Genomic DNA, 26,169 nt, shown 5'->3' on the forward strand with positions numbered 1-26,169 from the left:
CGGCGGAAACTTTTTTTTTTTTTTTTTTTTGGTTGAGTAGCTCTTTCGACGAGTAATCGCGTCCACAAGCTCGAGGCCGGACCCTCCTCCCTTGACTTTTATACACTTAGGGGGGAAACTTCCACGCGCATTGTGTCACTAACGTTCACGCAAAATTTTTGTACAGAAAAAGCGCGCGCAGATGTTTGCGACACCTATGAGCCAAGTTTTAAACCATAAAAACGTATTAATGTGACAAAAACTGCAATACACTGGTTATTGCTATCGCTTATAGAGGAGAGAAAGTTCAGCATTTTTAGCAGGTAGCATCTACAACACGTTACTTCATGAAGCAATGTTGAGTTTGGCAACTTATGCTTTACTAAATTCAACTTTCGCACTACGCTTCGACAGCGCTCCTCCTCTCCCGTGGCATGCATTTGCTCCTTGGCGCGCCTCGCTTGTGTTCGTGGCGGTCGCGGCAGATTTCCGTGCGTGGTTTCTCTTCGAGTACGCACCATGGCTCCTGTTCTCGGCTATTGGAACATTCGCGGGGTAAGCTGCACGGTTCGCATATGTTTTTTTTCTTTGCTAAGCGTTAACTACTGCTATTATAGCACATCATGCAGCGTTCTCACACTTCAGTCTCAAATTCTTGCTGCTTTTTTTTTTCCCCCTTTGTTTGCAAACATAACCGCTAGCCGGCCGGGGCTACACGCTGGCTGCACGAACGCTTTTTCGAGCTTTTATTGTGGCCGGCCTTCTTTTTGTTGTCACCGCGATAGAATTCGTCTCGCTCTTTGCGCAGATCGTTAAAATGTTATTTTCTTTCGAACTGTCGTGAACGGCAGTTGTAATAATCGCCCGTTTCGTAGGGGTTTATACACCCCCCTAATATCCCTCCAGAGGACAAGGCCCCACACCCTTATCGAACTTCTTGGTGAAACCCTGCATGACGGTCGGGGGCGTAGCCAGACTTATTTTTCGCGCGTCGTGCGTGCGTGTGTGCGCGCGTGTGGAGAAGGGGCGTCTTCACCATAATTCACTCATGTCTGTGTGTGCCTCCGAGTGCTGTGGCGTGGTGCACATACGTGCGAACTTAACTGTGCGGTGCGCGCTGTCAGCGTGCCTCTCGCATGCCGCTCTGTGTTTGTTTAGCTTCTGTAGCCGCGCCCCGCCGCTGTAACTGGAGCCCGGCCGCACGGAGCCGGCATCCTTCTCCCCGGAGTTGCCGCGCCGCTCCGGCGTTCCCCCTCTCCGAGATAAGCGGGAAAGATGGTGGCGCGGACTGGAAACACATTCAGCGCACGGTGTGAGAGTATATGCATTCTAACGCCTCGGTTCAGTAATGCCACTTAAATCGTCTGGGATTCAGTTGTCGGTCGCATCATTCTCCGCATGTGCTAACGCGTCCTACAATGCTACGATATATATATTATGAACAGCTTCTTCTGGCTAGCGTAATAAAAATGAACTACGAGAATAGTGCAGTATAGGAAACAAAACAATAATTTGTTGATCTAATCCTAGCAGTTTCCGCTGGTGGACCAGCCTTTTTTCGGAGGACCCGCCCGCTTCCGGCGGCTCTCCGTTGTTCCTTTCTTCTTCTTCTACTTGTCTGTCGCTTGCCTCGTTTGTTTGTTTCGTTTTTTTTTTCCCTTTTGGGGGCCTCCAAACTGTGAGGGTGGCCCTCTGCTACGGGAACTTGTATGCTTTCGCTTAAATCCTCCCAAGAAGGCTGGTCCGCCAGCTGAAACTGTTAGGATTAAATAAATTATTTTGTTCCCTATACTGCACTAGTCTCGAAGTTAAATATATATATATATATATACCGCACGTTGCTCGCGGTTCCATATTTTCGCTGGCAAACGTGCTAAGATGTGGGCCGTGTGCGCGTACCAGAAAAAACGAAGCACGAATTTCGATACAATGACAAAAACAAAATGGTCGACAGCTTTTTTTTTTGGGGGGGGGGGGTGGGGGGGGGCGTCGCTCGCGTTGCATTCCGTTTGCCGGACACCCCAATTACGAAAGCCGGCCGGCGCGGCACGCCCCAAACATGTCTGCCGCTTATCACCAGCTTAAAAACCTAGAAACGGCACTCGTCGTTCAATGATGTAAGCACTGCCTCCGGCATTCTTTGTGCCTGGAGTGGACTTCCAAGTGGTTGTCTTGAATCGGCTCAAACATCGAAGTTATGCGGTGAGATAATGGACGTCTTTATCGCAAAAAGTAACTGCCGCTGCCTTAAGCGGACTTACTTAGCGCTACCGAGACAAAAAAAAAAAGCTATTTAAATTTGTTCGATATAATATATTATGTATACCTGTACCCGACAAGCAGCTGTCCGCTGTATATGCAGTTTTAGAAAAGCGCACGCAAGGGTAGCATTCGTTGCATGCGCACGCTGTTTCCGCCTCTTGCGCAAGATGTTACGCAAGAGAATAGCGTATACGACGCATGAGCAGTGGCGACAGTTCAAACGCTAACGCGAAGCTTTGCGTACCGGATTCTGAAACAGTTAAGCTATCGCGCATGCATGAAAAATTGAACCAACGAATATGATCATAGCTCGCGCAAGTCGCCGGAGAAATATAGCGATTGCATTTGTGCTAAATATTCACGGGCTTACGTACACTTGTAAGACACCGTTCGTGCATCTGGATGGCCCAATTTCTGCCACACCCTCCAAGACATGCTGCAGAGTCTTGTTGCAGCCAGCTGCAAGGACGCCGTGGTTCGATCCAAGATGCCTCGTTCCATGTGAATGTTCGCTCAATTTCATGTGCAAGTCCTTTCACTCCTTTTTGAGAGTTCTAGCTTGCCACTTACACTGTAAAAAAAGAGCGAGTAAAAAGGGTGTCTTTCTGTCCCATAACAATAATCGTCATCTATACTGCGTTCCATCCTTGCGCTATCACCCAGCGCCCGGTGCATTCCGGTCACGATCGACATGCCCATTATCAGGGTTACAATACATTCTCGATAGGAAAGTGGCCAGCGCCGAGTTTTCAAGAAAGGAAGCGCACGCAAGCCTGATGACGATTATTGTTGTGGGGCAAAAAGACACCCTTTTTATGCGACATATTTTTTGTGTAACGTCAGCCCTCCTTGGGTATTTACTCCCTTTAGAGAGTCCTCTGATCCCACAAGGGAGTTAACGTGCTCCTTTGAAGGGAGTCATGCGTGGCAAGTCGGCGATCACCGGAAAGTCGCATCATATGTACGCCTTGTTTTCTCCCAGGGGTTTTGGTGATCATTACTACACGGACTCGTATTATCGGGAGACGTCGAGACTAACCAGAATACGAAAGAGGTCTAAGTCCTCGTGATCGCTGCCGTGACCAAAACGAGGCAATTCAGGATGAACAAGCCCTGTTTTGCATGGTTGTAGCCAAGAGTAGAGGGTCCGCCCCCCCCCCCCCCCCTAAAATTTTGGATTTTACTTGCGTGTCTACACGTGTACTTACAAATGCACGCGTGAACTTACATAAAGTATAGTTAAACCCCCGCGCCCCCCGGAAAAATTCCTGGCTACGCTCTTGTACTTTTGTAAGAAATGCATCATACGCGTTGCACTTTTCGTAAGCACGCTGCGCACGTAGGAGATTGCAAAAAAAAAAAGACTGTTTTAAAGAATTGAAATAACCGCCTATTTCGGCATCTCGGATGCCTGATCTAGGTTTTATCAAAACTACTTAGATGAAAATTAAACTACCTTTATCACTAACGACGAGGAAGTATCCAAATCACGCACTAGTCTTTTCTCCACGCCGAGCGCCGCCATCTTTGTTATGGTTCGAAAGCCAGTTTCACGCCAACACCGCCATGCGATGGTCGCTCAGACAATATACAGGGTGCCCCAGCTATCTTTAGCGAGAGTTTAAAAATATGCTGCCATATGCAATTATGACGCGAATAATGCATGTTGCTTACCATTGTCTTGAGTGAATCAGACTATTCTTTGTGTTCTAATCAATTGTTTGTGAGACCCTTTTAACTAACTTCTGAAGGAGCGAAGATGGGTCAAAATTTTCAATTAAAAAGTTGTAGATCGGTTTGCAAAACGTCCGATTAGACAGTATTGAGCTTTATATCAGCTAATTATTAGCGTTTTTCTGATAACTACAAATGGCCGCGAAATACAAAAAAAAAAATGCCGGGTGACAAAACCACTGGCTCGCCTCCGCGTGCCGTCATTCTGGTGCTCCCTAACGTTCCGCGTACGATACGCTTCCTTCGCACCGGTTCACGACAATGGTTGGCAGCCACAGCAGTTATCGCTTTTGTGGCCGATAGCTAAACATGTTCATCGCAAAACCACCACCATCGTTGCGGCCCTGTCGAGACAGCGCAATCGGGCAAATGCCTGTCGTTCGATCCAGAATGCCTCGTTCCACGTGAATGTTCTCTCAATTACATGTGCATTCACTCTATAAGAAAACGAGTCCTTTCACTCCTTTATGAGAGTTCTGGCTTGCCACGTATACGTCAGCCTTCCTCTGGAGTATTTACTTATATATATATATATATATATATATATATATATATATATATATATATACATACATATATGTATATGAGATCTAACAAACAGTAATGCCAAGGGAAGTTATTAGAACCAATGGAATGTAAATAAGAAGAAAGAAAAGTGGATGAAAAAATAACCAGCCGTGAGCAGCTGCTCACGGCTGGTTATTTTTTCATCCACTTTTCTTTCTTCTTATTTACATTCCATTGGTTCTAATAACTTCCCCTGTACATTCCTTGGCATTACTGTCTGTTAGATGTCATTAATATTGTGTTAAAACACGGAAAAACGAGCCCTTAGGTATACACTTCTTTCCCTTATTATATATATATATATATATATATATATATATATATATATATATATATATATATAGTGGGAGTAATAATTCAATGGGCCAGTTAGTCTTCGTGAAGGTATGGGATATGGCACAACGGGAGCGTTGTCAACAAGGATAAATATATTTCCCAACAGTTTCGGATGGGGTCCTCCCTTCTTCAGGGGAGGACCCCTCCCGAAACTGTTGGGAAATAAAAATATTTATCCTAATTGACAACGCTCCCGTTGTGCCATATCTCATACCTATATATATATGTGTGTGTCTGTGTGTGTTTGTGTGTGTTCAGCAGAACGCGCTAGCTGTAGTGACGCAAAAATGGAACTATAGTAGCCAGCCAATCTGGTGTTCGGCCTATAATTAAGCTTTGCCGATAATGCCGGCCTAGAGTGGCGATAAGTTTTTTTTGCTGTAGCACCAAGTATGGCTAGACTTGGCCATTAGTCTTCTCTAGTTACGGTCAGTTCCGCATACTATGCACGCGTCCGGCAATTTTGCCCCGAAAACGTCTCGTGACCAGCTTTTAAATGGTTTTGGCCGAAGCATGTCGCGCAAACAGTTACGTGACATGTGATTTTAATCGCGTGACTGTAGTTACGTGACGTAATTTTAGTCGTGTAACTATATATGATTTCAGTTTCGTGATTAGTTACTAGATGTTACGCTATGTCTAGTCACGTAGCAGACTCGGCGTGCTAAGTTATTTCCACACCAGAAAAATCGGCTCACTATCGTTGGGGGTGCGAAGCATTAGTTGAAGAGCATGAAAAGAGCGCGGGCCGCTTAATGATTGTGATTCCTGTTCTCACAATCCAGCGAGATGTCTAGCGCAGGGAGCAGTAAAATGAAACAACTAAATGGGATATATTGTACTCTGAGCGCTCTAACGTCGTTGAGTCAAGGACAGTTTTTATTTTTAAATTTCGCGTCGAAATATCCGCCCTCGGGGTTTCGCATTTGTCTTTTTTTTTTTTCGTACTTTGGCGTCGTTGGCTTGAAGTTGTCTATGGCCCCCTCAGAATACAATGTACTTCAATTTGTTTAGAAAAATTTTTACCGAATTAGAAACTTTGTAGGCCTCAGGTATTTGAAGTCAGAGTGATCGGCACATGAATATACCAATGTCCCATGTCAGTGTCCCCTATCCACCCACATTTTCTTATCACTTGTTTTCTTCTGTTTTCTCGCGTACAAAGCGTTTCCACTTGGTAAGGGTGTTTTTTTTTTTTCGGTTCTGTGAAACTGTAATTTAAGAATACACGAAAAATTGATTTTTTTTTTGTTTACGGGGAGTAAAGAAGGCATTAACTGCACACACAAAATAGGGAAACGGGGCAGGGCTTCGCCTCTAATCATTTTCCAGGCTTCTTCTGTTCTTTGCTTCAGCTCTCTTGCTGAGAAAAGTATTGGTCTTGTGCACCGATGTGACCGGCAGAATGCCGGCCCATCTGTGTGATGGGCTTGCTATGAGAACATTCGGGATCCACCGTTTCTCAGCGGTGAATCGATGCCTGCTTGATCCGCAGCCTTTGATCTAATCACCTCGTTCCTGGTCATACATTGACAGAGGAGATTAATAGTCCAAGGTGTGTTTTGCTGTCTTGTACGCACCGCATTGTTAATTTAGCGGTAGCGTCGATTTGTAAGCTTGCTTGGCGCATAAGTATGCAAGGGAAGTTCAGGCGATGGGCCAGCAGATCACTTCGGCCGCTCTACGCAGGGCCGTGGGTTCTTGCGGACTCAGTTTATTTCAATGATGCGGTGCGTCCTACATGCAGTTAGGCTATAACAACTATACTTACGCGTGGACGCGACCGGTGTTGTTGACTCGCGCCTCGCACGTGTCGTTGGTCTTCCGCTGCCGACGATTGCGTTCGGCTTGCCTGGTTCGCGCCTCGCCCTTGTTGCAGCCGCGACGTCGCCATTCGCGAACGCGATCGGCTCTGCTAACCCTTGCAACGCCGGCGACGGCCGGGTTAGGCCAAATCACTTCGGTGCATGTTTCGGCGGGCGAAGGAACTTCGCTGTCCGACGCCCTCTCCATCGCAGATTAACTTGATGTGCGCTCGAACATTGCGAGCAGTGTAGAGGCTGAAGCGATAAAGAGGTGATACGCGGCAAGCGCGCGGCAGGCGAGAGAGAGAGAGAGAGACGTCACTGTGCACTGCGATGGAAGGCCTGACCTACTTGGCGCCGCCCCAACACCTGCGGCGAAGGGAGCTTGGCGTTGGAACGGAGACACGGATGGACAGCGTTACACAGGCCAGTCAAATAGCTGCTTCGCATCTAAAACGTCAACGCGTGGTGTACCCTCTCTAGATGTCAAAGAGGGCACGTCACGCGCTGACGCATTTGGTTAGGGCTTCAGAGAAAGGGGCAATACGTACATCCTATGACAACTGCACTGCATGTACTCCATCGTGCTCCAGCGCACGATAGTTTTGTAGGGTAAGTGCTGTACACTGGTCGTGGTCGAACAGTTTCGCGTTTGCGGAGAGCAGTTCTGTGCAAGCGCGAGGAACAGTTACGTCATACTTGTGGCACACCACTGGTCCGCTGAAGGCCTGGAAGCTCCTCGTGTCACTAGTGCGCTGGCGCTTGATTAGCGTGGATCTCTCGCTTGCTAGTCCGTCCTTCCACCCATCCAGGGTTCGTCCGCCCATCCATACGTGTTTGTCCATTCGTAGCTCATACTTTGGGTATATCACGCTACGCCCAACGCTCAGTTCTAGCCACTGCTAATTTTTTTTAATAGAGGTTGCGAAACGGCCCAGAACGCATGCAGCTTTGACTGACTTATCAGGTTGTCGCAGAGGTTTTGGGTTGAACACGTTGTTTTAGAGCGATAGCTCGACTCTTCCCGGCACGAACCCAGAAAATAATCTCGTGCATGCGCTTGACCTTGAAGCTCACACAACGTCAATAAACTTCCCTTCCTCTTCACAAGCGCCGTCATAGCGACAGTCATGCGCAATGTACGTTCTCTCCCATGCGTTCCTCTCTGTCGGTCCTGCTAGCCGGCGAGTGTGTGTGGCTGTTGACACCAGGAGTCACGTGACGTGTCTTCAATACAAAGGGAGCTGCATAGACAGTGTGCCGCTGCTAAAGCGTGACGTCGCAGCGGCATGCTTTCCACGGTAATTGTTGCTATCACTCTCAAGTTCTGTACTCTTCTGATAGGTAGCATACTGATCATTAAGGCAAAATTCTTTGATGCCTCATCAATCGCGAAATTTGATCGTCGGCATCCCACGTCGCGGCGTTGTCTTACGGCGTCGGGTACGAGTTTTGCATTGCCTTCATGACTGGATCATTTTTGGCCAAGCTGTGTTGCGATGTGATCACGCCATCATGTGACGTCACAAATTTCTGAGATCTGTGACATCACATGACTCAACATCATATGATTGCGTCATCAGATTGCTACATAGCTTAATAAAGGGTGGTTCGATCACGGAGGCAATGCAAAACTATTATGATGCCTCTGATCTTGGAGGCAGTGCAAAACCACGTTAGATGTGAAAAGCTTTCCAAGGATGGCAGGGCAGCATTAATGCGCTGAGAGGGAAGAAAAGTGAGGTGGCTTTCGCCTTCGAGCCGTCTTAAGGGAATACATAAGGGGATGCGAGTTTTTATATAAACTGTTTAGAATCCCGGCCTCTCTTCTTTCGCCTGTTTTCCTTCCTTACTTGACTAGCTCGGTTTAACAATGTTCAACCATGGCACATTTTTTTTTTGTCTTCCCAGTTGGCCCAGCCCATCCGGTTGCTGCTTGCTCATGTGGACGCCGAGGTAGAGGAGAAGCACTACTCGTGCGGACCCCCGCCTGACTTCGACAAAAGCTACTGGCTCAGCGAGAAGCCCAAGCTCGGACTCGATTTCCCCAATGTACGAAGACGTTTAGCTCATTTAAACTTGGGAATACAAGACACACTGCAGGTAGCGTAGGTGTAATGTAGTGTCGCGCTGCCAATAAGGTTGAGGATTTAATGCGAATTTTCGGAAGCTGCTTTCTTATGGGTGTGAAGGAAAGATATCAACGGCAAAAATTTAGGAAAATTGAAAGGGAGGACACACATTTTGCCATGACAGCCATTTTGTTTATATAAATGCTTGTTTTATTTTTACTCGTATAAACTTCAAGAATTGTGTAGTTTGAAATCAATATAGTTGCATTGTTCTGTTGGGTCGTCACTGTAACAGGTCAGCAATAGTTGCGATTTCGGTAATGTCACATGTCGTATACACCGGTACACAATAAAAAAAAAATGGGGATTAAAATTTTGAACATGCTATACTGTTAAGCCATTCAAATATACGATGTTCGAAAGATAAATTTGAAGGGGGTCACTTGAAAGAGTGTCCCCACCCTCCAGCCTAACCACAGGGGAGTAGGGTTCTGGACCCTCCCACCATGATTTACACCACTGGAAAAAAGAATCGCGAATTACTTCAATTAGGTGAATACGGATATTGCAAATTATTGGTTATCAAGGGGTTGTCGAGCAAGCCTTTCAATGTCGCACATTTGTTCTGAATTTTCTAACATAACAAAGCTATCTTCCCGATTTCATTATAGCGAGGTATGGCTATTTATTAATATTTTAACGTCGATATGAACTTTCAGCAACGTGTAGATACATTTGCTAGACTGGGACAAGCAAAAAAATTGCAGTTTTTTTAATTGAAGAAAAATGCATATTTTGTCAATGCTTCATGATAAGTAGATGCTAAATTATGAGCACATCATGAGACAAAAGGGCAAAAGCTGGAAGCATGGCTCTCAAATAACTACTTCAGGAGTTTAGTCTTCATGTTGTTTAAAAGAAAAAAAATAATTGAAAATGCTTTGGGGGGTGGAAGTTATCCATATTACTCATTTCTATCGTAGTATATTGTGTAGAGGAGTAAATTGTCCGATAATAGAAATTATCATACCGAAACTTCGTATCAATCACGATACATTACTTGTATGAAATTTTATGGCAGGTTGTACATGCAGTGCATATACTCGTAACCAGCACACGTATATGCTTATTGACTTTGCCTGGTGCATTAGAAACCAACATCTGTGCTTGGTAGATATAAGGCGATTTACAGCCTACTTGGCAGCTTGAAAAGTTTATTATAGATGTGCTATATTTTTCTCTGTGTGCTCCTCACAGTGCCATCTTTAATTGCAGCTGCCCTACTACATTGACGACGATGTCAAGCTTACCCAAAGCATGGCCATCCTGCGTTACCTTGCCAGGAAGCATGATTTGAGTAAGACTAGCTCAAACTTTTCTTTTAACGCGATAGCGTTGAAGACCTCGTTTTGCTGCAATTCCAGTGTCAACATCGTTGGCTATGAGCGAAAGATCTTGTCCATGACCAAAAAACCGAGAAAAATCTAATAAAATAATCTTTGGATTCGAGAGAAAATTGAACCCAAGCACAGCGTGCTTCTTACGGACAAGTTGCGACATCCCGTGGCAGCCCCAGTAACGACCGAGCGTGCCATGCTCAAATCAGCTAATGGCTGATACCAGACCTGGGACGTAGTGATTTTGGGCCTGTATCCTCATTTGTCGAGAGAAGACAAAACTGTTTTAAGCTTGCTTTGAGAATTTATTTTAAAATACAAGCCATGTGCTGTGCTTTAACATTTCGCACGCTTGTTCTTGCGAGCCTCAACTATCGGTTGACAGCGTTTTCTGATTATGCTCAAAAGTGTTGCGGGGCCCTTTAACGCATGTCATATTTCCTGGCAGAAGCGTCGAATCACGCCAGGTGTCAAAACATCTGAATTGGCAACGAGTGGGTATTTAAGGGACCACAGATATAAAAGCTCTTGGATATATTTAATGATCATCAGCTGTGAGAGCATCAACAAAGTGAACAGCTGTGTAGGTTCACATGTAATTCAGTTTAATTGCAATTTGTCAACTCTACAAGTAATTGCGTAAACTGTGTGAGGATGTACTGGCTCCATGTGATATGGCTGTGTATCCTATACCATAAAATGCAGAGCAAGCGCTCCGCCACATATACGGTCAAGAATAATCTGACCACATTGCAGGGGGGGGTTTGTGCTTGGTTCAGTATTGGTCATTGGCTCTTATTTAAGATATTTCGAAAAAGTAAGCGAGAGTGCTGCCCCGTGGGGGGGCACTTGCTCGGCATTTTACCGTAGTGCTGGTGATCAGAACACTCCGTTGAGGAACTTGAATGCCACCTTGTTGTGCAGTGGGCAAGACGGAAGCTGAGAAGCAGCGAGTCGACGTCGTCGAGCAGCAGCTGGCGGACTTCCGTATGAACTGGGGTCGTCTCTGCTACAGCCCTGACTTCGTGAGTATGACGCTGCCATTGCGCTACCTTGCGGTGATATCATTATCTGCCTGCAGGGGTGGCTCGGAGGTTACCGTGCACTTTGACTTAGAGGTGTTGAGCTGCTGGGCCCAAGGGTACCGGTTCGATTCCCAGTTATGACAGCTGCACTGTGATCGGGCAATACTCGAGAATGCCTGCATGCTCCTATTAAGATACGCGTACAAGAACCTCAGGTGTTGAAAATGCAGTGGTCGAGGCCGAGTACGAATTGAACAGGCCTTGTTTCAGTGTATCGATGGACATCTTCACATATTTCTGCAAACTTAGTGCTAAAGATTATAAATAAAAACCTTGGGCAGACTGTGTACCAATAAGCCACTGAAAATAGTGATTTCTCACAGTAAAAAAAAAAAAAAAAAAAAAAAAAACGAAACTATTTGCTCACACAAATGGGCATTTCTGAGATGGAGTGTTGCTCACAGTGCATTGGATGTCTTAGGGATTTGCAATTTGGAATCCATCTTCCGCGACAAGAAATTTTTTTTTGAGGGAGGGGAGGGGGAGGTTGTACGATATTATTCAAACTAGCATGATGATGTGTATGCATTTGACAAATAGGTCATATGAAACATAAATGAAACTGCTATAAATAAGATTGAGCGGTAAACAAGCTTTTGATCTCAAATGTCCACAGGAAAAGCTGAAGGGCGACTATCTCAAGGACCTGCCGGCGTCCCTAAAGGCTTTGTCCGACTATTTGGGAGACCACAAGTTTTTTGCTGGAGACAACGTAAGTGTGATTCATTGTATTTCTCGAAAAAAATAAATTTATAACCCACGTAAACTCGTGGACAATTTTTCTTGGCAGTGCAGCGAGAGCTACAGGGGTGAATTCTTTCGCACATGTACTACTGCCTGAAGTAATACGGTATCTCATGCGTTGAGTACTTCAATGGAAATTGATGGCTCTGCGCAATCAGCATTTCATATCCACGCAGACGCCGCTGGCGTTCATGGTACACGTAAAAGGCGCGGCTTCCTTACACATCGAAAAAGCGAAGTGACAAGGAATACACAAATAAAAACATACGAATATCTTACTGGCATGAGCTGCGCCCTACGTCGAAAAGGTACATGCAAAAGATGAAAAAAACTTTTTCTTATCTGACACAGGAAATGACCGCTGTGGGATTGCATTCATCGGCGGTAGGAAACGCGCGATTTGGCTCTGTAGCCTTCACTGCATCGTCAAGAAAAGTTGTCTGCGAGTTAGTTACACTTGCAGTGCACAATGTTATGCTATCGTAGGGATGTAAGAAATGCACCTTTCATAAAAAAAAGTTCATGTCTGGAAGCCTATAGGAAATCCACTGTTTTGCTGTGCAGGTTTTCACAACCATATTGCAGCATGTTTTGTAGCTTGCAAGATTGGATAAGACCAGTAACCTAGACAGAAATGTTTCTCTGGGTGAAGGAGGATTAGTTGTACTTTATGTATGTTTGTTGATGCATTTGTACGTTGTGTGCAGGTACATATGTACAGATGCGAACTTCAAAAAAGTTAAAATAGTTTTACTCCACCCCAGTTATGCTACTGTTTAAATCGGCTGTTTGTTGGAAACGCGTCGAAGTAGTTGTCTCTGAGAAAAAAATCGGGGCGCAAAAGGCAAAACTACACAAGCAAGGAGAGACTGGTACACGGGACCGCCCTTAATTGCTTCTATTTGCGATAAGTTTTTTCTGGCAGCCTTGCGCAAGGTACAAGCTAGTTCTGCCTGGCTGATTGCTGCTGTGACCCTGCCCACATTGCCATCCAGCTCTTGCTGCTACTACCCCGACGCCGCTGCTTTTCACACAGCGTTTACATTAAATTTTGGTGGAGGTGCTGGGTAACAGTGTAATAGTGTTGCAATACTGGTTATTTAACTTCGACCAACAGGCATACATGATGGGTCCATGTGCACGACTGTTATCATCGAATCCTCTATTACAATCTCACTATCAGAGCAGGGGCGCCCCCAGTGCGGTTTACAAGGGGGCAGGTGCCCCCTCCCTCAGATTATACATGATCATAACGCAGCGCATAAATTCTTCACCTCCCTGCCCCCTTGAAGGGACTCACTCGTTTGTTGTGGCTGCCTCCCCCTCCCCAACCAAAAAACCTTGGCACTGCCTTTGTATCGGAGTTTAATTGACTGCTGCAAAAACTGTCTGAATCCGTCAAGTTGGAGCCGAACTGCAGGGGTTTGTCGCACACTCTAAGTGCTTGCTATCCTTTCGTCCTGTTTACGCGTGCTGAAAGCTACACAGGGCCGGGATGAAAAAGGGTCGAGAAGCTACGTGAGCATGTTGGCTCACTTTCGGTCGGATCACAAGTGCGCTTGTATATATAATTCTAGCACTGAGGTAGTCACTGTATATGCTAACGTATAGGTAGAATATACAGGTGTTGCACGGGGCAATAAATAGCTGCACGGACCCTCGAAAGATGGCTCTGGTCTTACAAGGTGCTCGACAAGTTGCATGAGTGAAATACTCTCATTGAAGCAATTTAGGTTTAGCAGTAACAAAATCGAGATTTGTTTCTGCTTCTAGTTCAACTGTAAATATTTCCACTTTAATTCCCACTGGAACCAGTTGGTCAGTTTGTTCCAATTCAAGCCAATAGTATTCCCAGTTACCCATTCTCACCTGAGACAAGGGTAGCACTTCTGCACTTTTACATTTGTATTGATTTCAGCTGATAACGTTAATCTATTTATTGTGGGTGGGTTTTTTTCCTTTTTCAGCTCACTTACGTCGACTTCATCGCCTACGAGATGCTTGACCAGCATCTCCTCTTCGCACCTGACTGCCTGAAGGATTTTGCCAACCTGAATGCCTTCGCCGATCGTGTTGCGGTACAAAAACTTCGTTTGAAACACTAGTCAGATACCTCAATTCTGTGGCATTTTCTGCTCAAAGGCGGGCAAATACAAGCCTGTCTCAATCGGCACGCACTCTGGACTGACGTTATGAGACAGGTGGCTACGTAATGTCGAGTGTCGCAATTATGTTTGGCACATAGAAAGACATTTATATTAAGTATAATGACTCGCAAATTTTTCTGGCCAAGAATTTTGTCAAAGTTGTGTGATTTTTCTGTATGTTCACAGCTGTCCACTCTTATGAGTTAAAGCCGGAGCGTGTGGCATCCAATTGGCGCCACCACTGGTTGCAATGTATAGCTTCGCACAAATGCAACAGACGCTGGGCACGGTGCTTTTTGCATCACATATAAACAGCCTGATTTGTAACAATTCAGATTGCGCCTGCACAGGGCCGGTAGCGGACTACGAAAAAGCACAACTGACAGTGCTTACCGCATTTGCGTGAAACTCGTAGCAGCCGAAAAAGCCGGTGGTGCCTTTGGAGGCACGCCACGCGAGTACTCTCCGAGTATATCACTGTGTATGATCTAATATTCTGGTTCAAGTAAATAGAGCTATAATTAGGCCTCATTAGGGCGAGAGTGTTTTGGAACAACTGTCGTTAAGTTCAGCGAAGCGGAACGGAGAACAAATGAGCCATGCAGTATTCTGGTTGACCTGTGCAGGTCGTGTGATGAGGGCAGATAACCGGAAGCGCTGCTAGACTCGAGACGAAAGCCTTTAATGGCTACTCGTGGTAGTCGATCATCCATCCGTGCCCTGGAACTAGCTGTGGCCTCCCCCGTCATACACTTTCAGCAGTCGCGTGTTAAGTGGTGGCGTCCAATCGTCAGTCCATCAGCGCCCTCTTGCACTCTGCAGTTACGGGACGACATAGCAAGTGGTTTGAAGAAGCGCCCCAAGAACAATCACAGGCTGAGCACACCTTAGAATTTAGTGTCCTTCCATTTTTTTTCTTGGGTGGTGGTGGTGGCAATCGGCTGCTGCACTTCTTAAGATCTATCCGAATGCACCTAGGACTGACAACAGTTATACCTTTAATATGCGAGACGCATGTGAGAGCGCTGCTCAACTTCTATAAATACATCGAGAGACTGGTAATAACTTTTTCGTACCTGCTTGCTTCAAGGGATATGGGCCTTTAAAGAGAACACAAACCAATGTGCTTAAACTGGTCTCTTTCCTTTGCAGGCTCTTCCGCGCATTGCGGCTTACCTGCAGTCGGACAAGTGCATCAAATGGCCCCTCAACGGTGACATGGCCAGCTTTGGAAGCAGGCTGCAGAAGCAGCCATGAAACAAACATTCATTTTCTTTCCCTTTGAACATGAATTTGCACAATAATTAAAATAAACATTAAATCTTTATTTGTGGCTTATGCGCTTTCCTGGGTTGTGGCCGAGATTTTACATCAATGGAGGGTGGGGGAGTCGACTTCTCTAATTGTATGCTGGTGTACATACGTGCGGCCGTGCGTGTAAATACATACAAACTACATTTTCAGAGGTGGTTTAAGCCCTTCAACGCCTGCTCCTGCTGCACCTTGCTGATATGTTTATGAAAAATTTTTCAGTCAAACATTGCAAAGTCTCATCAGAGTTAAAAAGGGCTTTGTTGTATCCGGAAATTCATTATAAATATGCACTGTTTCCAGGTGAACGTTCTATTTCCAGCTGTAAATCAGTCCACTCAGAAAGATTACTGCTTCGATAATTCAGTTGTACTTCGGCTCACTCTGGAATGTCCAGTTTCTGTAAAGCTCAATTGCCAACTGGGTAATAATTTGCAATTATTAGCAGACAAAGAGAAACTTCGTAATGCAGTGAAAATTACTTTCATGATTTATAAACGCATTGCGTGGTACAAGAATATCCATTGCCATATCGTGCGTCAGAACATGCCATCAGGCGTCAGAAAAGGCAACCACGTAACTGTGTATATTCATCAAGCAAGCTACACATTGTACAGAATGCGTACCACTCTTCAGCGATAGCATGTAGTAATCCACAATTTCAACTCCTCGAGTAACCAGGGAATTGCGTTAAGAGTACGTCTTCATGCTTCAGCCTATTAAAAAAAGGCTCAAGCATAATTATTTATCGTCGTAACCCACAGCATCAACAAAGACTTTCTAGCGGGTACCACATGCTTTTGGAGAGAATGACGAATAATATATGACATTGTGGACGCTTCCCAACTAGACAAAAGTTTTATTAATTTATGCTGTAGAGTGGGCACATTGCAAGTGTGCTTGTAGTAGTTGCTCCAGGAGTCAAAAAAAAAAAAAAAGGTTTTAGAAAAGGTGCTCTTCCAGCTCTCGCTGTGACTAAGCTGCGCGTTCCGCGCAGGTCTGGCGGTCTTTTTGCACCACACTCGTGTTGACGCTGACGGTAAATTTTCGCGTTTGACGCGGCTTAGACTTAATACGAGTGTCAAACTGCGCTTTCCGGTGCGTTTGGCAGCATCAATCAGGTTGGTGGCATCAACTTGCCGTTTCGAACTCCCAACTTCTCAAGTATTGCATCGCCATCGGCAGCACATCACGCCACGTGACCGGCTAAATGCCGGTAATGCCGGCTAGCAACCGCCTGTTCAAGCTGGACGAGCTCATCAGAGTACTTGAAATCTCGCCGGAGGAACGTGAATAAGAGATAGAGCCTGTCCTGTTTTGCAAGTGTTGAAATGCCTCGTCGAAAAGCAGCGGTAAGTGATCTATTTCACGCTACCCGCTGACGAGGTCAAGAGAGAGAGACTCGTCGGATGGCGTGTTCTCGCGTGGTCGTGCTGGCGGCGTCGGCACTGAGGTAAACGGGACATATGAGGTGATTGCGGAGTTGAAGATGAGTGGATAACTTGTCGCTGATGTGTGTACTTGTCGGGTATTCGGTTTGGCTGGCCCTTGGAATCCTTCAGGAATGGCTTGAGCGTTTAAAAACAGTGCAAGCCTTGCTTGAGAAACGTGGTGATGTTGCACCGGCGTTATTTACTACTTACCGTTGTTTTGGCAGCCCGTAGTTCTTATCAAGAAGGTTGCCTACCGTCATTGTAGCGGCAATAAGGTTTTCAAAATAAGCGAATGCGGTGTAATAACGGCACGTGAACTGTTTCCGCTTCCCGCGCGTTTTAAGAGGTCGTTGCCCCTTTGCGTGGGGGCCTGTAGGGGTCCGATTGAGACAACGAGAATGGCATCTCTTGTTAGCCAGTCGAATGTGCTGTCACTTGCCGCTCAATAATGCTGAAACTATTAAAAATCGCTTGATTTGTGGCCGACCGGCTCCATTTTTGCTTGCGTATTAAATTTCGACCATAGAAGCGGCGATCATCGACACCACAGCCGCTGTCTTAGCAGTTCACTTTGAGCGTTCTGTACAAGTTTCTCATAACTGTTCGCGGTCATGTCAGTTGTGTCACCTGCATGCGTTTGTTCGCGTTTATTGTGTTTTCGTTTCTGCTTAAGCAATTCTGTAACCATTCTGTGCTAACCGTATTAAGAAGCTTTGACAATTGTTAATTTTCTTCTCACGTATCTAAATGTCGCTAAATAACATTCTTGAATTATTATCAGTTCTGCCCAGCTCACAAAATACTTCTTTGTAGCCTTAGTTATCCGAATAAATAAAATAATTTAAGGTATGCCTTGATTTTTGCTCAATTATGTTTTTTTTTTCCACTTGCAAGGAGACTCCAAGTTCGCAGAATGCGGCGCCCGCCAAAAGGAAAAAGGGCAGTCTGGAAAGCGCCGCTAGTGCTGCTCCTTCAGTCAAGAAACCGAGGCTGCATAAAGGTGACGGGTTGAAAGTTTGCGTTCTTGTGATGCTAGTGGTCAACTTTCACAGACTCTTGTTGCTGGGCCAGCCAGCCGTCTCTTATTGTGACCTAATGTAGTGCAAAGGGAAAGATGCATGGCCATAGTGGGCTCACAGCCTGAAGTTTCTCAGTTCCAACCTATTCTTTTATCAATAACTCAGGAGCTAACAGGCTTGTGTGCCTGTGTAGATGGAAAAGGTGCTAGGCTATACGTTTCCTACACTTATTGGCAACTCGTATAAAATTCTGTCCACTTGTGATGGTGTTACGTCGGCAAGCTATTCCGTTAGTGATGGGCAAAAGAAGCACGCGCTTTCTGCCGAAAGTAAGATTACTGCACATTTGTCTGTGCACTGTGATTCCTGTGGGTATTAACTGGACCAAACAGTTTTTTAAGTTTTGTCAGGGTTTTGGCTAGAGCATCATCAAACCGTTTACACCACAAATTTAGAGACACTTCAGGTACCAGGGCTGCTATAGACAATTATACCGTTGTTCACACCCCTGCCGTGCCTCCTCAACTCGTGAGACACGCTGGCAATTACAGAGCTCTCATGAGCTCACTCAACGATTTGAACTTTACCTAGTCTAGACCTCCGAGATTTGTTGCCGACAGGTTGCACACTATTTTTGAGGCCATCACTTAGTGTGCCCGGCAGCAAGCACACCATCTGGCAACAGAGAAAAAGATTGCGGTCTGCTTCGACAGGTGCCGTCACCATACCAGCCAATCTTACTTCTGCGCATTCCACAGCCAATCAAATCAGCAGCCGTGTTGATGTCGCGTCACCAGAGCATCTGGCTTTGTGAATGGGCTGTTGAAAACAAGTTTGGCTGTGTCACAGCGATCTGAAGTTATTTGCAGCTTTAAAGCACTGTCATAAATTACGCAGAGAGCTTAAGAGTTGGCCTACCCTTAAGACTTACTCTACCGGCCCGATGTGTTTGTACAAAATCGTCGAAACGATCTCAGGATCTCTAACAAAGAATGATATGGGTGTCACTCAGGGATACTTTGGGTTGCAGTCAAGGTAAATAATTATGGAAATTTCAACGTCACGATAGGTTCATTCGTGCAAGCAGCAAAAAAAAAAAAAAAAGAGTAGGTCGTGGTCGACTAATTTGCACAGTTTCAGGCCCGACAAGAATCGAAAGTGGCCGTGTAGCCCCAGTATTCGCGACTCCCACTGAGCGCCTGCCACCTAGTGTTCGTGCCTGGAAATGGCGCTAACAGGGTCAACCTTGAAAGGAGACATGTTACCACGTTGCGTGTGTTGAGAATCGGCCGCATAGTTCCTTCCCTTTCGCTATGGCCCTTGCACGAGCCCAGAAAAGAAGGAAGCGATGCCCAGAGGCCATTTTAGTGCGCCGCAATGTGGAAAGATTGCAATGTATCGTTCTATCGATTCCCAATGGATGCAGACGATGCGCGACAGAGAACGGCGCTGATCAGAAACTTGTGCATTGGAAAGAAGGTGACGGACACTACGGTAGTTTGTTCTAATTAATTCGCTCGCAAAGGTTAGGTTCTCCTCTGTGAGTACACAATTATTTAGCTTGTGTGCATTCTTATCAATATTCAGGCTTCTCTAAGCACGGAATGTAGCTTTGTTCATATAAGCGAGTACTTTAGAAAATTTGTTGCATTAGGTGTGGGACTGTACTTTTTGCATATGCTTGTTTTCTGTGCAAGTCATATCGCTAATCATTCTCTAATAATCTGCTGTAGTTTTTCTCCCCGAACATTTTTGATTTAGCATGTGTGTATATACATGCACACAGTACAAAGGTCGTGGTTGTGCATGCATAGCGTGTGTATGTTCATGTGCATTACATCATGTCTTCACTTTTGTAGTGTGAGTGCATATATCTGCTTTGAATATCAACTACCGCCAACACAATCAGGCGAGTGTTCGGAAGCACACGGCCTTATCCATTATAAACCTAATAACATGGATCAGTGAACGGAAATAAAGGAGCACTCCTATTACAATCTAAACTATATTTTTATTATCTCAAGAAACACTGGCCGAGGCATAGCTCCGTTCTGTAATCAAGTGAATGGCATGTGTATTCCGCTATTGACGAGACAACGGAACTTAATAGAATACATGCAATTGTCAGCAGGAATCGCAGCGCAGAGACCTCAAAAACTAATAAGGGCTTGCCTGTAGTAGTGTAGCAACGCTGCGCTAAAGTGCTAGCACCTTTCGGAGAGGCCCGGTACACATGAGAGTTGCCTTCTTCAACCTTGGGCTTGTTAGACAGGTTCTTCAACAACATGAAGTAAAATGATCTGTTTCGCCGAAAAGGCCTGATGTTTAAGTGCATAGCGCAACCATTTCCGCTGTTTTGCCAGTGAAACCCTTTATGGGATGAGAATGAGGCGGTCCCCGGCCAGCATCTTTCCACCTTCGACAAAGCAACGGGATCAGATGCCACAATCATGAAACTCCAGCACAGCACCAAGCGAAAGTGCCGCGGTGACCCTGTTAAGCACAGCCATCTTTGTTTTTTTCAACCAGTGTTGCCAGCACGCGAAGCGTTTTATGCAGTTGCGAAAATCAGTCGACCGACCAGTCAAATATCTATTTTCGACATTTCATTGCAATTTGTTGGGGGTCCTTCAGGCGAAAAGTTGCTGTAGACGGCTTGAAAGGGCCAAGGGAGTGTGAATATAGCATTCACTTTCTTGGTAGAAAAGTAGTAGTTCATGTCGGTTGATAGGCATATATTATCAAATATTAAACTATTGGTGACAAAGCTTTCACTGTTCTGTGCATAGCACTTAACTGCATTGCACATTGAATGTCTGTTTTTTCTTTTAGTCTGTGTGCTCCAGTTTGTTTGCAAACTACTTGTACAGGTGTCTTCACTGTATGAAAAAAACTTGGCAACTAGTGAAACCGCAGTCTCACTTCACTTCATGTTTCACTTTAGTGTTCTAATTTTGGACTACTCTTGGAGTACGGACACACATTCACTATGTTGCAGAAATGGCTCCTTGCATGCATGTAAGAAGACACTTTGCGAGTTTGGTGGGGGGTGGGGGGCATGATATTGCACTCATCCTGTAATGAAATGCTGGTTCTGACAGCGCACTGTTGGTCGATTGGTTGAGGCTCACATAAATTCACCCAGATTCAGACATATGCGTGAGCCTCAACCAATTGCTTGCAGCGAAGAAGAACATTCAATTAAGAATGTGTACGAAATGGTTCCCCAAGTTTGTAAATGATTTATATATATATTTTATGTCAGAGTTGGTCTTCGGTGGTGGGCTGGGTGGCGTAAACATTACAGCAATGTCGTGGCGCAGATCAGTGTTTGCCAACTCACAGAAATATGGCTAGCCATGACACTTCACTCATTCCTGCACATGCTTGTTGCGGTTGCTGTCTTGTGACGGCCCGAGTGACTGTAAAAAAAAAGGGAGCAAGGCCATGCCTCTTCATGTCATGACACATCACTTGCCTTGGACGGAAATTGAGACTAGCTCTAGGAATTAAGTGCCATGGTGAATTACTTACGGCACCTTTATGCTGTCAGCGTGAATGGTGAATTCTAAGGCTTGTGAGTGAAACAGCTGTTGTATAACTGTTGCTGTTCCTTTCAAGTAGTGCCCGTCTCTTCAAAGTGATCCAGCTAGCCTCCGCTGCGGTACAGTTATTGTGGTGCTTGGGGGCCGCATTTTTAATGAGGTGAAAATGCGGGGCAAACGCCGGAGGCACGTGTACTTAGATTTAAGCACGCGCGAAAAAAAGTCTGGGTAGTTGCGATTATCGAAACACACGATAATTATATCGTGGGTTTCGCATGTAGAAGCACCAAGAAATATTTTGATTAAAGTCATTCTGTCGACATCGAAAAATTGTGATGTCTACTACAAGTGTAATGTGATGTCCACTAACATGTCTTGTTCTAATGTCATTCAGTATAGCTCATGCCCCACTCTTAACGATGTTGCATGAACTAAAAGCTGTGGGAAAAAGCTGTTTCGGAGTGTCACCTCTTTCATCGGTTGAGCTGATTTTCAGTGTTACTCTGTACAACTAACAGGATAGTTCCACCCAAGTTCACCAGCAGTGGCAAACGTCTCCAACAGTGCTTCGCTTGATGAAGCTTACATAAAAATAGGTCAGTGCTTTGAAGCTGGATTAGTAGAGTAGGCTTGAGGACAAGAACCCTGTGCAATAATTATCGAATAGGCTGTCTCGCAACCCTACGATCGCAACGACTTGCTTGCCCATCGGCATTTTATCTGACAAGTATACACCAGTCTCCACAAACACCTAAGAGGAGAGGAGGCCATCCATTTGAAGAAAATTCAAACCGGCGCAAATTCCATCATCAAATGCCAAGTTCCATATGTGCTATGAAGCCATGCATTCAGAGGAAGCCTGGCATTATATTGCAGTACCTGTGACTGCTCAAAGCATTCTCCACACCTGATAAATGCAGAAATGGTGCCATCATGCATGTTGGTGTAGCGGCAGGGCTGTGGGAGCGCTGACCTAGCCGACAAGCAAGCGCTGATCGACCAGGTTGAGGAGGGGCTAAGGCTGATGGGGCCCACAATTAAGCCCCCCCCCCCTCTTTCCTCGACTTAAGAAGGACTGATACTTTATTGAAGCTTTTCTGCTCTGTTCTTTTACGACAGAGGTGTCTGTGGAGCGGCGCAGCAGCCCCGGCAACGTCTACACCGTCGGGCAAGGCGATGTCGGCCAGCTCGGGTTGGGGCCGGATGTGATGGAGTGCTCACGGCCCGCTCAGGTTCAAGGCTTGAAAGATGTGGTGGATGTTGTGGCAGGAGGCATGCACACCCTGTGCCTGACTGCTGATGGCAAGGTGAGACTTCTTTCGAAAGTGATCAACATGTGGAGGGGGGGGGGGGGGGTACCATCTAGTAGGAAGGGTGAAGCACATACTAGTCTGCCCTATACTTGTAGTACTGTTAAACCTGTCCTGCCATTGTTCATTCAAGAAGAAGAGGCATGGTCATGTAGGTTTTTTGATGGTAACGGTGGCCGACTTATAACTAACGGTGGCTTTTTTATATTTAAAAACTGCTCACTTCTTATCCAACTCCCAGAAAGCCAGTGACCTCTTCATTCATTGTGAAGACTGACAAAGAACTTCAATGGTCAATTTTGAAGCATTTTTTTTTTTTAGACTCGACCAATGGGAAGGCGGCGGGGCAGTTTGTAGGGACACTGCAGTGAAATTCTGGTGGCCTTTCTAGTAGGGAACCTCGGGCACGCCTGTAGGGATAGCAACAAGCTGCAATTAGGCGATGGTGCTGACACTCTGAACCTGCGTAGTTAATTGGTACAGTTATTTAATAGTCTACAGGGCTGCTGTATCAAGCCATGCAAGCATAGCAGATTAGTCGAGCTGTGCGTATAGCAAAATTTTTATTGAGAAACGAATTCAGATGATGAAGCATGAGTGCTAATTGAAAATAGTTTTCGAATATTTCTAGAATATTTTTCTAATGCTTAGAAATGAAATTGCAGAAAAAAAAAAATCTGCCAGGCTCGTGTGGGACGGGCAGTACAGTCGCAGCAAAAGCCTTTTAGAGCCTTTGTTAAACGCTGTTTGGGTAATGTTACTAGCACACTTGCAGGGTAGCCACTACACCATAAACCATCATAATTTTTGTGTAGTGGTCAGGCATTCACTATGCCAACCTTTGTCATTCTTTTGAGAAGCCTGGTACCAGCTACATATTTGCAAGCAATTTCGTGCAATTTTTTTATGCTGCGGATGACAAAAATGAATTATGCTTGAAGCTTCTGTAATGGGTTGGAGCGATCGATGGTGCACTCGTTATGCAATTTGCATCGTGTGATGCCTGTTTGCTCCTTTGCTGTTCTAAAACGCTTTATTACTCGCATTAATGCAACTCCTTTCTCAACATAGTCTGCCTAAGGCCAGTTTGCAACGGAGTTTCAAGCACCAGTGTGGCTCTCTGATAGAATACTGGGGCTGGCACGCAGGAGAAGCGGGCTCGAATTTTATTCTGTGCTTGGCGTTTTTCATTTAGAGAATTTTTTTTCCCTCGTTTTTATGCTTGTGTGAATAGTGAATTTCAGGCTCGAAGCGAATAGTGATTTTGATCAAATCATTTTGAATTGCATTCTAATGGTATGTACGACATATAATAAAAGAAAGGAATATTTATTATGACCTAACCAACCTGCACAATATTTCTTTTGATAGGGGCTCTATGCAAATGCCGTTCTTTTTTTTTTTTTTTTCGTTCAAAGGAAATCGAAACAACCTTCAGTAGTAGCTTCGGTAGGATGCGAGTGATAACCTGTAAGATACTTAATGTTCTAAAATTTATTGTACTTGGAGCATATAAGCCATCATAACAGGCTTGATAAAATGAACTGATTGAAAGCAACATGTTCCTTTAAAGGGACCCTGCAACACATTTACCGCTGCAAAGTTTCTAGAATCAGTCCTGTACGAGCGGAGTTCCGAAAATTTGTCACACGCTGCAATTGCATTCTCTCTTCTCGTCCTGATGAAATAGCTGGAAGATAAGCAGAGAGGAAGGTCACTGCGAAAGAAAATACGTCACACGCACCTCATAACCTTGAGCGCCTCTTTTTTTTTTTCTTCCAATACGTGGCTGTTCAGTGTGATCGCGCACATACTCGTGGACAAGCAGCGGCCTCCCGCGGTGGTCCCGGTAACGATGAGCGCGTCATGCTCAAAATCAGCCAATGGCTGTGACAAGTGATTTTTGAGCTTGTAGTGTCATTTACCGAGGGACGAAATCAATTTTTAGCTTTATTGTGAAATACAGGCCGCGTACTGCGCTATAATATTTGCCTCGCGTATTCTCGGTAGCCTCAACTACCAATCGGCAGTGTTTCCTGACCATGATGAATAAGTGTTGCAGAGCCCCTTTAAATTTAAAGAGGGGCTTCGCGGCAAATCGAATTTTTTTTTAGATAGGTGCTTTCATGGCTTAGCACTCCCACATTGCAGTGAAGGCACCTTTACAGGGGGTGACATGCGGAATAATATACATCTTATTCGTTCGAATATACCAAGCATTCGAATATTCGCACAAGCCTACTTATTTCGTGCGATAGTGGTTACGATCATCGGCAGCGAACAACTACTGCGCACGTGACCCTTGTTGTGATCTCATAACAACTTTCGCTGTAAAAAAAAGTTAGAGAGGATGCCTAAGCATGTTGCTCTCTCACATTCTTATGAAATAGCAACATTAAAGTGTTTCTATTGACTAGGTTGATGGAGCGCTGGCGGGGTGGTGTCCCTTAAATGTCTTATTAAGAATGAGGCAATGCAGGGGCCGAACTGTGTGTATGTACGTGATTTCATGCAACCAAAGTGTTGCCAACAACACTTCGCACGTGAAAAGCAAAGAGGCTACTTCTTCAGCCTCTTTTCGTCTTTGAACTTCTGTGGATGCCCAACTGATGCGGTGGACGAGGGTGTGCTTGCTGGTATGTTGTAAAAAGGCATCTGTTTGATATTGAAGGTGTAACACTAATTTGAGATTCAATATGAATTTCTTAGAAAAATACTGTGGTCACCTGAACAGAGACTTGTTCATAGAAATGCCATTATTAAGGGCACCTATATATTTTTAATATGGCCATAAGCTCCATGACCTTGGTATTTTTTGTTTAGCCTGCAGATACACTAGCAAGACAAATTCAGGTGATGAAGGCTTGGAGCAGCGGGAAATGGTTTCTCCTGTTCTTTGTATTAAACCATTTTTCGTCATTTAATGGCACCATCATCTCCTGAACTCCTCTTGAATTTTACAGATGCTAGGCAAGGCATTTCCAGTGTTGACGGGAAGACACGAAGAGAATGGATCGGGTAGAGAATTCTAAAATTGTGGTTGGCGGCCGCTTTCTTACCCGCATTGATGCAGGTGTGGTCGTTTGGGTGCAACGACGAGGGCGCCCTCGGTCGCCAGACGTCGAGCCTGGACAACAGCGAGACAACGCCCGGAATCGTGGAGCTCCCAGAGGCCGCCGCGCAAGTGACGGCAGGGGACTCTCACTCCGCTGCGCTTACCGTGTCCGGGAAAGTCTACCTATGGGGCAACTTCCGGGATTCCCGAGGGCAGATGGGCCTCATCACAGCAGGAAAGGCCGAACCAGAGCCGAAGCTGGTCGTCTCCGACATTCTGCAGGTAGTGATTGCTTCTTGCTTCGATCAAATCCTCTTTTTGTTGACTGCCGAAAATAGCAACCTGTATGTAGAATTTAAAACAGTCAA

The 26,169-nt window shown here is 45.3% G+C and overlaps 2 protein-coding genes across 4 annotated transcripts in view; both read left to right on the plus strand.

The window, feature by feature from the left end:
- The first annotated feature begins 376 nt into the window (after window positions 1–376).
- LOC142771807 (glutathione S-transferase 2-like) lies at window positions 377–15,455 on the plus strand. 3 transcript variants are annotated; one of them, XM_075873682.1, is made up of 7 exons: window positions 377–534; window positions 8,595–8,735; window positions 10,031–10,112; window positions 11,077–11,246; window positions 11,854–11,949; window positions 13,949–14,059; window positions 15,281–15,455. In XM_075873682.1, the coding sequence occupies exons 1-7, from the start codon at window positions 499–501 to the stop codon at window positions 15,383–15,385; spliced, it is 741 nt and encodes a 246-aa protein (XP_075729797.1). In that variant the 5' UTR covers window positions 377–498; the 3' UTR covers window positions 15,386–15,455. The 3 variants fall into 3 exon arrangements, with proteins under 3 accessions (XP_075729797.1, XP_075729798.1, XP_075729799.1); XM_075873683.1 differs by having other exon boundaries at window positions 11,077–11,210; XM_075873684.1 differs by having other exon boundaries at window positions 11,077–11,177.
- A 1,168-nt stretch (window positions 15,456–16,623) lies between these two features.
- Window positions 16,624–26,169, plus strand: part of LOC119165064 (regulator of chromosome condensation-like) — a 35,343-nt gene continuing 25,797 nt past the window's right edge. The window contains exons 1-4 of the mRNA XM_075873685.1: window positions 16,624–16,791; window positions 17,767–17,872; window positions 22,556–22,743; window positions 25,820–26,083. Coding sequence (XP_075729800.1) covers window positions 16,771–16,791; window positions 17,767–17,872; window positions 22,556–22,743; window positions 25,820–26,083 — 579 coding nt within the window. The 5' untranslated portion in view covers window positions 16,624–16,770. The remainder of the gene's footprint in view (window positions 16,792–17,766; window positions 17,873–22,555; window positions 22,744–25,819; window positions 26,084–26,169) is intronic.

Source organism: Rhipicephalus microplus, chromosome 9, assembly GCF_043290135.1.
Source record: "Rhipicephalus microplus isolate Deutch F79 chromosome 9, USDA_Rmic, whole genome shotgun sequence".
Lineage (NCBI taxonomy): Eukaryota > Metazoa > Arthropoda > Arachnida > Ixodida > Ixodidae > Rhipicephalus > Rhipicephalus microplus.